Source organism: Dipodomys ordii, unplaced genomic scaffold, assembly GCF_000151885.1.
Source record: "Dipodomys ordii isolate 6190 unplaced genomic scaffold, Dord_2.0 Scaffold43, whole genome shotgun sequence".
Classification (NCBI taxonomy): Eukaryota; Metazoa; Chordata; class Mammalia; order Rodentia; family Heteromyidae; genus Dipodomys; species Dipodomys ordii.
In genome coordinates this window covers 2,064,145-2,077,205 of record NW_012267259.1, presented here as the reverse complement: position 1 = coordinate 2,077,205, position 13,061 = coordinate 2,064,145, and the positions used below count along the sequence as shown (strand labels likewise).

General features: G+C 44.5%; 1 protein-coding gene across 1 annotated transcript in view; it reads left to right on the top strand.

Annotated features, from left to right (window-relative positions):
* Positions 1 to 13,061, top strand: part of Myo5b (myosin VB) — a 179,537-nt gene that overhangs the window by 44,291 nt on the left and 122,185 nt on the right. Inside the window, exons 6-7 of the mRNA XM_013018885.1 lie at positions 4,262 to 4,418; positions 11,316 to 11,459. Of these exons, the coding sequence (XP_012874339.1) occupies positions 4,262 to 4,418; positions 11,316 to 11,459 (301 nt within the window). The remainder of the gene's footprint in view (positions 1 to 4,261; positions 4,419 to 11,315; positions 11,460 to 13,061) is intronic.

Below are 13,061 nucleotides of genomic sequence, written 5' to 3'. Positions count from 1 at the left end.
CACTCACCTCTTAGATTTCAAAGAAAGGGGCCTGGTATGAGCCGAAGAGTACTGTGCACACCTGTGTGCACCCAGTGGCTGTCAGGTGTTTCTGCTGGAAGCCAAAGAATGACACTGAATTCCCTTCTTTGGAGTCCTGTGCTCTTGTCTGAGACAGAAAGCTTGAAGGGCATTTCCTGTTTGCTCTGGTGCCTGACTTCCTGAAGCCAGCTCAGACTTGGATAACAACTGGGCATGATTTACTTTCCATAAAAGGAATTCTCACTGGACCTAAGAGAAAAGGATTTATTGAAAAGCAGAATGACCCAACTTTCCAGCTACGTCATCTCTATGATTGGGCTGAATGGATAAGGCCACATGTTGCTTGTAGTTTTGAAGGACATTGGGTAGGATCCATACTTATAAGTATATCCTCCACAACACTTACAATTTGGAAGTTAAAAGTTGTTCATTAAAACTAGGTACTAGTGCTTACCCCTGTAATCCTAGCTAGAGGATGAGATGGGAGGATCGCAGTTTGAAGCCAGCCTGGGCAGGAAAGTCAGCAAGACACTTACCTTCAGTTAACCACCAGAAAACCAGACGTGGAGCTGTGGCTCAAAGTGATAGAGTACTAGCCCTGAGTCTGAAAGCTCAGGGACAGTGCCCAGACCCTGAGTTCAAGCCCCATGACTGACTGGGGAAAAAAAGGTGTTTTTATTTGTATTTCTTGTTATGATTTAGTCATGGGATTTATTTATTGAATATCAACGATAGACATGAATATTTGAAGAGTCCACACCCCAACCCTCTACTTCAGAGATGAAAAGACAGAGGGTCAGAAAAAGGAAGTGACCCAAAGCCACACTGCAAGCAAAGCAATCATTCAGGGACTGACAGCCATATGAGGTGTTAAAAACTGGCACAGGGCCAGTGATAGGAGACTCTGGGCGATGAATCAATAATTGCCGTCTGGGATGTCCACTGGAGAGACTCAGGACAAAGAATCCTGGCACTGGACATGGGTCGGACTTCAGCAGAAGAGTAGAGCAGGACTATAAATGTCATGGTAGGTAAGTGTGCATCCTTCAGAAACTATTCCACTGTGGAGGAAGCATAAAACCATCATCTTGCCAGAAACGTAGAGATCTTCTTGTGTAACTTTGGTATTTCCTCCATAATGTGGTTAAGTGCCTTATTGTGGTGGAGTCAGAACTTGGCAGATCCAATGTTTAGTTTGCTCCCAACATTATGCACTGTGGAGGGATTAAAATGTTCAGCCAGGGAGTTTGGACTTAATTGGATAAGCAAGCTATGAGTGACTATTTAGCTATTTATCTTTCTTCAGTGGGGAAAAATATAATTAGAGCTGTGCTTTAGAAATTGAATCAGCAAGGGTGTTAGCATGAGTTGGAGACCCCACTCTCAAGCTGACCACTCAGAAGGGCACTGAGAGGGCTTCAGGGATCCAAGTCATAAGAGACTATGTTGAGATGATATGAAGGTCAAGTAAGGTCAGATAGCTAATGGAGTGTTACCATTGAGGTTCAAGTCCAAGTCCCCTGGCACTCTGGATTGCAATTCTCCAGAGTTGTGTGGCACATGGTCAAGAATGTTGTTATGCACCATCCTTACTACATGTAACCTCCCAGAAGCGGTAGAGGTACTTGTTGATCGAAGAGGTAACTTTGTCAGGCTTCAGCTTATGTATCAATAGCAGCTCTAATAGCCACCAAATTAGGCAAGAGCTAGAACTCATGGTCCTGTCTCATGCTGCTTTCTTCAAAGAGCCTCAAGTATAAAGATTGTTGAGCTTGGGGCTATTTGTAACTAACTTGGCCATGTGTTCACCACCCCACTCCTATTGTTTCACTGCTTTGGATCCTCCTTCTTTTTGATTCTTGACACTTGTTATATAACCTAGCCTTTCCTAGAAAGATAGAGAGACACAGGTAGGTAGGTAGAGAGATAGATAGAACTTTGATATTGACAGGGAAAAGCGACAAGGGTCACTAGTGTGTGCCTTATTTGTCTCTGTCAAGTGTAACATGCTACCTTGTAGACTCCTTGTAGTCTAATTTCCTGTGTATCTTGTGTTGTGATGGAACCTGACAGCACTCACACTCCCCCTCACCAATCTGCTTCCTTGTCTCCTGACCTCTGTTCTTCATTGCTTCCCAGGATTCTGGTCAAGAGCCCTGGGCAGTGTGGACCACTCCCTTCAAAGTGATCCTCTACTGAGGATCAAGGCTCTGTCACACCCTGAATTTACTCATTTGTATAGCTTTAATGCACAGAGCTTGGGCAGAACTCCAGAACTTACGGATGCAGCTGCTGAGGTCATTTTTGTTACAGACACACAGGAATCTCTCAAGGGCCAAATGCATGTCTGTTTCAAAGGTAAAGCCCAGCTTATTATGCGCTCCGTCATCTAGGATAGTTGTGTGTCTAGGGACTTGAGAATATGTGAAAGAATTAAGAGTAGAGATGACACCTGATATTGTCTTCTGGGTCAAGTTGATGCATTATGAAAAATTTAAATGAGGGAGCATGGGAGATATTAAAATTCACAGGCTTGTTTAGAGGCTACCTTTCAGTGTAAAGATTTCACAGGAGCAAGGAAAGAAGAAACAGACACACTGATTATAGATCTCAGGAATTCTATCTCCCAAATACTAGGTGGGAGTCTACCTAACTTCCTAAGAAATTGGTTTTGATGGTTATTGCCTACTTATCAATCAGGTTCCCCTTCTCCCTCCCCCCAATATACACACAGTTTCAGGTTTGGGAGCTGACATCACTCAACTCCTTGCTGACCTTGAAGAACAGCTCCTGCGGAAGGGTTCTTCGTCCCATCCCCCACACTTGACTCCCCGGGTGCTCCCCTAACAGCTGGGCTCTTTCATCTTAAATTGTACAGTTTTCTTTCTTTCATCACCCGACTTGTCTGGCTTCTTGGCTCTTGGCCAGATGTGCAGAGAGGCTGGTGCACATTCACTTAAGCCAATAAGCTACAGCCTACCTATGTCAGTAACTCACAAGATAGGGCAGCCACCTTGATGGCTTCCCAGTTCTTCTGTGCCTAGGAAACCACAGGAGATAGAGCCAGGAGTCCTGAGCATTAAACGTGATCTAGAAAAGGAGAGGATTAGCTTTGTCTAGCTGTAGGTTATTTCTAGTCCAACAGAATGTATTAAGTGCAGCTCTGTGCCAGGCACTGTTACTATCCCCGGGCCTTGAAAGCAGTGCCTGCCCCTCCTTGGTGACGAGTCAGGGAACTGCTTGGGGACGCTCAGGTCCACCCCTGACAAGAATTCATCGCTTCAGACTGTGGGCCAAATGTTTGCCATCACTCTTTGCTGTGAGCATCCTAGTTTCTTGGAAATCTGATGGCTGGCTCTTTGCATTACTTGTCTGTCTTCCTACTTTGTGTTTTATTTATGTTTGGCAGTTCTAGCGTTTTCCTTCACAGCCTTATACTTGTCATGTAAGTACTCTACCACTTGAACCACATGCCCTGCCCTTTTTACTTTTTAGTTACTTTTCACACACACCCACTTTCACACTTTTGCCCAGGCTTGAACTCTGATACTTTCTTTACCTCCCATATAGCTGGGATTATAGGCATGTACCACCATGCCTGGGCCCCTACTTCGTGTTGAAAGGATATAGGAATGTATTTACCTGATGTAGGATATCTTCGTTTCTTCTATTTAGTCCTCTTTTTTTGGAAACTAGAGGCAGGATCAGGCTGGTGGTTAATAATACGTTCTTTGTGATGTGTCTGTGTGAACAGAAATGCTCAAAGCTATGACTGCTGGTGCTGGACTCCCTGTAGGAGAAGGAAAGACCCTTGCTTGTGAAGAAATTATAGTTTATACTGATGCACAGGTTAGGCAAGTTAGAAGAACAAAGATGATATTATATTGCAGAAAGCGTGTATGTAGAATTTCTCGGGAAGTGTGTCAGGGAATGTATAGGGCGCTGCACTCCATGAGGATCAGGAACATGGCCCACTGGCCGAGCCTCCCTTCCTCTGGGTGGTCAAGGAGGTCGTGTGCCATTTGTAAGCCCTGCTCAGATCAGCTCTCTCCCCTCACTGTCAGCTCTGATGTGGGCCTGTGAGCTCAGGAAGACTATTTTGATAGTAATGCTCCACATTTCTCTTTGAAAGCAGGAGCCATACCCCCTCATCAGGTTCAGCCCTGTGTTAGACAGAGTTTCCCGGAAGGCAGCAGAACCTTTTCACTGTCGGTGATTGACCACACTCGTTTCCTTCCAGAGATGAAAAGAACCAGTCCATCATCGTCAGCGGGGAGTCTGGAGCCGGGAAGACAGTGTCAGCCAAGTATGCCATGCGCTATTTTGCCACCGTCGGGGGCTCAGCCAGCGAGACCAACATCGAAGAGAAGGTCCTGGCATCGAGCCCCATCATGGAGGTAAAGCCTCTCCTATGTGTCTGTTGGGCATGAGGGATGGCATGACTGATCAGAAGTGTCCCCAAAGCATTCCTGGGGCCCTTGGAGAGCCCAGGTCCACTGCTGAGGAAGAAATGATGGTGGTGCCTCTAAACACACAGATTTGGCAGGGGGTGGAGACAGGGTGCTTCTGACCCACCTGTGTCATTTTGGTCCCCAGTGTTGGGTGGAGTGTCCTCACGTTCTCTATATGGTATATCATGGTGATTGCCCTTCCCGACCTGTGCCATCTTGGCTGCTGCCCCCTCCCCTGCCACCATTATGTGCCTCAGCATACCACCAGAGCAGACATATGCTTTGAAGGGGCCACTGGATGAATCAGGAAGGCAAGTTCAAGGGGGAGGAGAAGAGAGTCTAGATAGCATATTGTTTTCTTCCCTCCAAAAAGTATTCAGGCATTCTGTCTTTAGTTGGAAGGAGGAGCAAGGAAGAGTGAACACCTGTGTAAGAACAGCATCTGCTGTAGATCCTCAGGAATCAGTACCTGATATGGTGACAGGGCTGGACCTGCCTAGGTCTTTATCTCCTGTCTGAACTGGCCAGGGACTCTTGAAGGGAAGTCTGGGGCTAGGCAGGCTCAGAGCAGTTGAGGTGATGAGTGCAAGCCAGAGATTTCTCCTAAAACTTGGGCCTTACTATAGCCTAATTGCATTTTTAGGGTCAGAATGTCATTTCTCTCCCTTGGTTTTCTTTCTAAAAGTTTAATTCTGCTAGAGTAGCACACATAGGCCTTGCAGCCCCTGGGCCAACTTTGAAGCCCCACCTTTGAAGCCAGGTCAGTTTGTTACAGCCCAGGTGCCATGCTGGTTAGGAGAGGCCTTTCTGCCAGACTTAGGTAGCCTCATTGTATAAGAAAAAATACAGTCAAGACTTCAAGCTGCCACAAGATAGCTTCTGATTTCCCTGAGGAGCTCCCCACCCTCACCAATTCAAACACAAATCACTGTGGTGGTCTGAAAGGTTAGTTGGAAGCAAGAACTTATTGTACCTCCCTGGTCCCCTGTCTCCTTATTCCTTACAAAATGAAGCAGTCAATTAAGCCAGGCACTGGTAATTCACGCCTATAATGCTAGCTACTCAGGAGGCTGAGATCTGAGGATCACGGTTCAAAGCCATCCTGGACAGGAGAGTCCATGAGACTCTTATCTCCAATTAACCACCAGAAAACTGGAAGTGGCGCTGTGGCTCAAGTGGTAGAATGCTTGCCTTGAGCTGAAGAGCTGAGGGACAGTGCCCAGGCCCAGAGTTCCACGATGGACAAAAAACAAAAGTGCAGGATTCAATTTATAAATTCAATTCCTCAGTAAAAAAAAAAAAAGAAAAGAAAAATCATTGCTTATCTAAGCAAAATCTCCTGCCTCAGAGTTGCATTATCTGGAGAACTTTTATGGACTGCTGGATGAGATAACCACCTGTTTCCAAGAATTCAACAAAAGCAAGTTTCAGTACCCGTTAAAATCATTTTTGCCAAACATATAAACAAAGTGAGAAAAGTAGCAATTATTAAAAATGTTCCTGACACTGGAAGATGAGTAAGTGTTGCTGGACCTCACACCTGAAGTCTGGTTCAGAAGGTCTGGAAAGAGACTAGCTTTTGTTAAATTCTTTCCAACATCTGCTATCCAGTCACTTAGAAGACCATAAAGCAAGAAGCCAGAAGTAGACCTGCAGATCATGTGCTAGACTGCCAGCCTCGAGTAAAAAACTTAAGCTAGAGTGTGAGGACTTCAGTTCAAGCCCCAGCACACTCAGAAAGAGAGAGGGGGGAAAGGCGGAGAGAGAGAGAGGAAGAGGGAGAGGGAGAGGGAGAAAGAGAGAAGAGAAGGAGAGAAAGAGAGAAAGAGAGAATAGGATCACTGGAAAATGTGAAAGAAAAAGAATTGTCCATAACACTACTAACTGCTGGTAATCATTCCGTTTTGCTGTATTTCCTGCCCCCCCTTTTCTTTTTTAGTTCTTGAGCCTCTGGGTGGTGTTAGCTTTGAGAGAAGCTCGGCTTCTCTCAGGAAGAGGAAGACTTGTAGCCAGGAGAAACCTGGAGTAGTTGCCAAATAGAGATTGAGAAACTTTTGTACTGCTAGAGTAAAATCCAATTTTTCCGGCCTTCAGAATTTAGCTGGGCCCTTGTTTTGGGAAGTCCTGTCAGCTTAATAAGGGAGAGCTGATTACTGATTATTGTGCCCCTGTCCCCAGGAAGGGTGGCACCTCTCCATGAGCAATCAGTTACAGTCATGTCATCGGCTCCTTGCTTCCACAACAGTCCAGCAATGGCAGGCACCTCCTGGGGAGACTGAGGGTGGTCTAAAGAGGCGGAATTCCCAGCAGGCTGTGCTAAGTGGCAGCTGTTGAAATTAAGGCAACTAGAAGATAGGCTGGGATTGGCTGGGGCAGATTAGAATGATTTATTGTCAGTGCCAGTGCGCTCTGACCCTATTCTGTTTAAGCGCTTGTCAGTATCCCAGGCATGATTTGTTCACAAGTCTCTACTGATTAAAGGAACATAGCTAATCAAGAGACTGTAGGACCAGGGACAGAACCCAAGTCCAAGCCAAAGAACCACATGTCTGCTTGGGGTTAAAGAAATCTGCAGGCTGAAAACCCAAGAGCCAAAGAGAGCCCCACCCACTGAGAGACAGAGACGGGACAGGGATCTTGTGAGTAAAATGAGAGGAACAAAGACTAGAAAAGTAATTTCATGTTGTTTAAGATAATAAGCTAGGTGCTGATGGGTGACACCAACAATCCTAGCTACTCAGGAGGCTGAGATCTGAGGGGCTCTGTTCAAAGCTAGACTCAGCAGGAAAGTCCTTGAGACTTTTATCCCCAATTAACCAGCAACAAGCTGGAAGTGTTGGTATGGTTCAAGTGGTAGAGTGCCAGAGTGAAAAAGCCAAGTGAAAGTGGAGAGCCCTGAGTTCAAGCCCCAGTACTAGCATTAAATGAATGGATCAATAAAATGTGGTATACATACACAATGGAATTCTATGCCTTCATCAGAAAGAATGAAATTATATTGAGTGAAGTAAGCCAGGCCCAAAGAAACATAGGTCCCATGGTTTCCCTTATTTGCAATAACTAGTATATGTCTGAGTCAAGCAGAAAAGGTCAGATAAGTTGATGTTAGGGAAATGAACCCTAAGATATGTATTAAAATCTTTTTTTTCTTTCATGCAATTGTTTCTAACACATTTATAAGATTATTTCTTTGTTGCTTTGTATGTCCCTCCCCCACAGTAAAACCCCTGCTTTCACTGTATTTGATGTTGGTATAATTTATGGAGGGGAAGGGGAAAAACAAATCGTTTAAATAGGGATACAGGTGGACCCATTGCAACAATGAGATTATGTTGAAAACGAACTTTACAACTTTGTTGTGGGGTGGTGGGGAAGGAAGGGGGGAGAATTGGGGGGGGGCTGGGCGGGAGGATGGGAAGGGATGGGAAGGGGAAACAAAGGAGGAGGCTACAATGCTTGATAAGAAATGTACTCATTATCTTGCCCATGTAATTGTAACCCCTCTGTTCACAATAAAAAAAGGAAAAAAAATAAATGAACGATAAATAAGAAATCCTATAACTATTAACCCATCCAAACAAGACTCTGCCTTCCTGCATACACTCTGTCTACTTCACACTTGCCTGAGCTCTGGGATACCCACTAACCCCTTTGTCTACCCTATATTCATAAGTTTATCCCTTTTCCTTCCCAATTGCTACAATTCTATCCTAAGAGTCATTTCAGCTTTCCCTTTCTGCCAGGTATGGCTAATTCCTCCCTTCTCTATTTCCATACTCCACAATATCTACTCATGTTGAAACTATACCAATTCATTGTTGTACATATATATATATATATATTTTCTAAATAATAAAGAATGTGGTAAAGGATTTTATTGCCTTCTTACAAATCAAGACATTTGAAATCTTTTTCTTTGGAATTTTAAATTTAATTCATTGACTCTAGACAGTCCTTAGAACTTTCCAGAAGCTGGCTTGTGCTGGTTGCATCCTCACAAAGATCAACATGTTCCTTTGTCCCTTTCCTGTATAAGGGTAGTAAAATTTTAGACGCCTGTTTAGATGGTTTGGTTTTTATAAGAATCTTCTCTAGGCAATCCTGTGGGCTTCATCAAGAGGCACAGAATATCTGTCTGTCCTTTTTATGATGTTGGCATCCATCCGCTGCTATGCCTCAATCTATTAACTCTTCAGAGGTTTGCTGTGGTAATATTCTTACTATTATTCCTTCTGCATTAGGTGGAATCAATCTATGAAGAAAATATCTCCTTGCCAATCATTGAGTTCCTCTGAGAGGCTGCTTTGTTTTCTTTTAAGGGAAGAGAGCTTGATTTTGCTCATGCCTTCAGAGAATGTAGTCCATGGTTGCTTCGCCTCTTGTGCTTTGGCAGAACTCCTTGTCATCAGGAATGTGTGATAGAAGAGGTTCTAAATTTACCTCATGTGGCAGAGTGGCCCCGAAATCAGGTTACACAGGAATGTTAAGGCACATGGTTTGATTCTTTATTTGCAAGTTTCAGGGTAATGAGTTGCTTTCCCAGCATCTTCTGAGAAGCTTTCTCATCCTCTTTCCTGAGAAGTAAAAGTGAGAATTGGTATTTCTGTCTTTACCTTTGATTCAACTTGGCCATTTGAACTGTAGAAGTTGGCCATGTCTGTAGCAGCACCCTGTCTGGTGTGGGTGTGGGTGTGGTGTGGGTGGTGAACTTGGAGATAGATGGCAAAGTATAGGTGACTATGAGTCCCCAGAGACTGAGCACCCACTTCTGACCCAGTTGCATCTGAATTTAGGTTTTGGCATGGCCACTTCCAGCCATGTAACCCTAGGCACATTACTGAGTCTATATTTTCCTCCTAAGTGTGATGAAGGGTAATAATTGCTATCTCATTGAGTTCTTGTTGGAACTAAATAATAGCCAAGTCCAACTTCTAGCTAATGCTGGGGATCTGGGAAGTGCTAACTTCTACTAACATTTTAGGGAATGCAACCTGTCTTATCATCATCCAGACAAATCCCAGTCTGTGATAGGTAATGGGAATGGTGCTGGAACAGCTCTGTGGAAGAAATTATAGATTCCTGCTTTCCTGGACATAAGATAGCCAATTGCATATGGCACAAGGGGCAGGGATAAGGGTATGTAGGGTCTAGGAGGGCAAGAAGAGCTCCTTTTGTCTGGGTATAAGTGAGGGGGTGTGGTCAGACCTGCCTCACTTAAGGTTGAGACTTGAAGGAAGAATTGCTGTTCAGTTTCCAGGAGCCGTGGGAAGTGTTCCTGGCAGAAGGAACTGCATATGTGAAACTTGGGTGGACCAGAGAGCGTATAAGGCTTTTGAGAACGAAAAAGGTGTCCAAGGTTGTTAGAAGCCAAGGACCAAGGGCAAGAATGATGAGAAGCAAGGCTGGCCCAGATCCTGCCAGGCACATAGGCTGTGCTGAGGACTTACAACTAGCTCAAAGGGTAATGGATGACACTGAACCATTTTACACAGGAAATATGATTGGGTTCACATTTTACAAGAATCCTTAGGCAATCAAGTGGAGACTTAGAAATGAGAGACAAGAGGGAGACCAGTCTTCTATGGAACTTGTCTAGAACAGAGATGATGGTGAAATGGACGAAGGCCATGGTAGTATGACAGAGAAGTGGGAAGTTGTTCTACCATTTTGGACATTCATATTGGCTGTATTGGGGGTGTGGCCAGTGGGTAGGTAGAGGATAGCGGGCCAGTACTGGACTGAACTACTTCCCTAGTGCACAGTGAGGCCTAGACTTACATGAACAGATCACATGACCCCAGGTCTCTCTCCAAGGTTTTGTTTGCGGAGACTTAACTGGATGTTTTCATGAGTATTAGAGGTCAGTTTTCTGAAGCAATAGTGATGAGCCCTCAGCTAGGCTACTAGCTTGTTAGCTATAGATGCTGGCTGAACTTTAGCTACAGATGCTGGCTTGGGTGTCAGCAGATACTAGCAGCTGGCTTGGACTCTATTGGGCCAGAGTAGTTTGGGAATTTGACTTCTCTTTCAAGTTCTTTGTGTTCTAATTTCATAGACTACTGAAAAGTTATAGCTGGTCATTTTTCAAGTGTTTGAACCATCTCAAAATGTAAATATGTAAAAGGGATTAAAATATTAAGGGATTTATTACCAACGTTTTAGTAGTATAGAACTGAATATTCATACGAGACCAGCCATTTATAAAAGTGCCGCAGTGTTTTGAATTATATCCTTATACAGCAAGTGATACCAAAAGGTGACAGCTTCCTGATTTGTAATAATGAGTGTGTGTGTGTGTGTGTGTGTGTGTGTGTGTGTGTACTTGTGGTCTGTTTCTAAGAAGTTCCATTTATCAGCTGGGAATAACACTTGACTGTGTAATTGTAGATCTCTTCGCAGTTGGTTAAACACAGAAAGGTTGGTTCTTCACAGAAAGTTCAGAACTTCCTGAACTGGGCAATGCCACTACTTAAAGGTTTTAGAGCTTAGTTCTCTGCTTCTCTAGGCCTTTCCTTCATGGTCCCAATATAACTGCTATGGCGGTAGCCATTACATGTGCATTCTAGGCAGAAAAAAAAGGAGAAAGAGAGATTAATATTTTGCAGAGTGATTAATCAACTCATTACTCCCACTGGCCTTCCTTAGGAGTGAAAGAGACCGGAAAATGAAGTGTTTTTGTTTTAAGTAAGAAAACAGAATTTCTAACCGCCTTTTGTCATCATGATAGTAGAGATGTTCAGCAAGTGAGGAGGTGAGAGAGGGGACGGAGGCTACCAGAGTTCCACCGCCGTGAAATTCAAAAGCCATCACTTTTGTTCTCCTTTCTGTTATGGTTCTGTCCAGGCCATCGGGAATGCCAAAACCACCCGCAATGACAACAGCAGTCGCTTTGGGAAGTACATTCAGATTGGCTTCGACAAAAGGTACCACATCATCGGAGCCAACATGAGGACCTACCTGCTGGAGAAGTCCAGGGTGGTCTTCCAGGTGAGGGCTTGGCCTCAGAATGAATAACCATGCTTTACCCCCTTCCCTCTCCGTGCCCTGGCAGCAGCAGTCTGTCTTTTAAGCCTGGAATTTGCATGTTCTTATTCTCAGGTTTTCTTTCATCATAAGTATTCATCGAAATGGAAAAGGTAGTAGGGTACAAAAATGTTTTTTACAAAAAAAAATGTTTTTTACAATATTTTTTTCATTTTATTCTTTGTGGTAACTGAGGTTTGAACTCAGGGCCTAGCACTTGTTAGGTACTCAGCCACGAGAGCCATACCTCCAGCTCTTTTCAGCCTTTTTTTCTTTTTCTTTTTCTTTCTTTCTTTCTTTCTTTCTTTCTTTCTTTTTTTTCTACCTAGGGCTAAGCCTAGACCATGATCCTCCTATTTGTGGTCTCCTGTAGCTAGGACCACAGATACATGCCACCACACACAACTTACTTATTGAGATGGGAGTCTTAACTGATTTCCCCCCTCCGGGGCTGCCCTTGATTCATAATCTTCCTGATCTCTACCTCCCACGTAGCTGGGATTAGAAGCATGAACCACTGTACCAGATATAATATTGTTTTTTGATCCAATCAGTAACACATAGTAAAGGCCTATTGTATAGCAGCAAAGAATAAGGCAGTCCTTGTCCTTGTGGGTTTTATAGTCTTGTGATTGGGGAATGTCAGAGTCTGTGGGCTCAGTTTTCACATAACGTTACGTGAATACGTGAGTAGATATGTACATGTATATACTTAGCCTTCTATGTAGTTTCCTTTTCAAGTAAACTGAGTCTCTTCCTTGACTTGAGTCTTGCTCTTTCTCTCCTTCCATGTCCTCCTGTCCATCTGAGCTCTGCCTGTTTGTGCCCCTTTTCCTCCTTCACTTGCTTTGAATGGTGGTCAGTACCACACCCCCATTCCACCACTGTCCTCAGACCCTGAACCCTGAACCGAGGTGACAAGCACTTGAGTTGCCGGCCCACTGACTCTGGGCACGGTGGCTTCCTGGTTTTCATGTTTCTGCTGCTCTCAGAGACTTCAGGGCTGCCTCTGCCATTGGCTCTCTGGTGATGGTTCCATGCTCATGCTTAGCAAAGGTGGAAGATTTATTTTTTAGCTATCTCCACTCTTCATTTTGTTGTCCAACTTTGTGGCTCATGGGTTGGGTTGACCAGCCCACATCCCTCACCTCAGTGTAGAGAGCAGCTATGGATGACTGTGACGTGCTGCCCCTGGCACTCACTCCTGAGCCTTCTTCTGCCTTTGGCTCTCTGGGTCAGTGTAGGGCCACTCTGGCCATGAGTGTCTGCTGGATTCCTCTCAGTGGTTCCCGACTGCCCAGCCTGACAGGATGGGCCAGGGCAGCTTTGACTTAGCTCCAAGCCTCCAGAGGAGAAAAGGAGTTTGGAGCAGGGGAATGATATTTCGCAAAGCAGTGTTCAAGAGCTTGGCTGAATAAGTACTCCTGCAGTGACTGACTTCCCATCATTCCTGGAATAGCAGTGGTGCTCAATATAGGAGAAAAAGAAGTGCATGCTTTTGCATAAATCAGGAAGTAAACCTCCTCAGGGTAGTAGGCCCCCTAAGAGGGAACAGGAAGTCAGTCA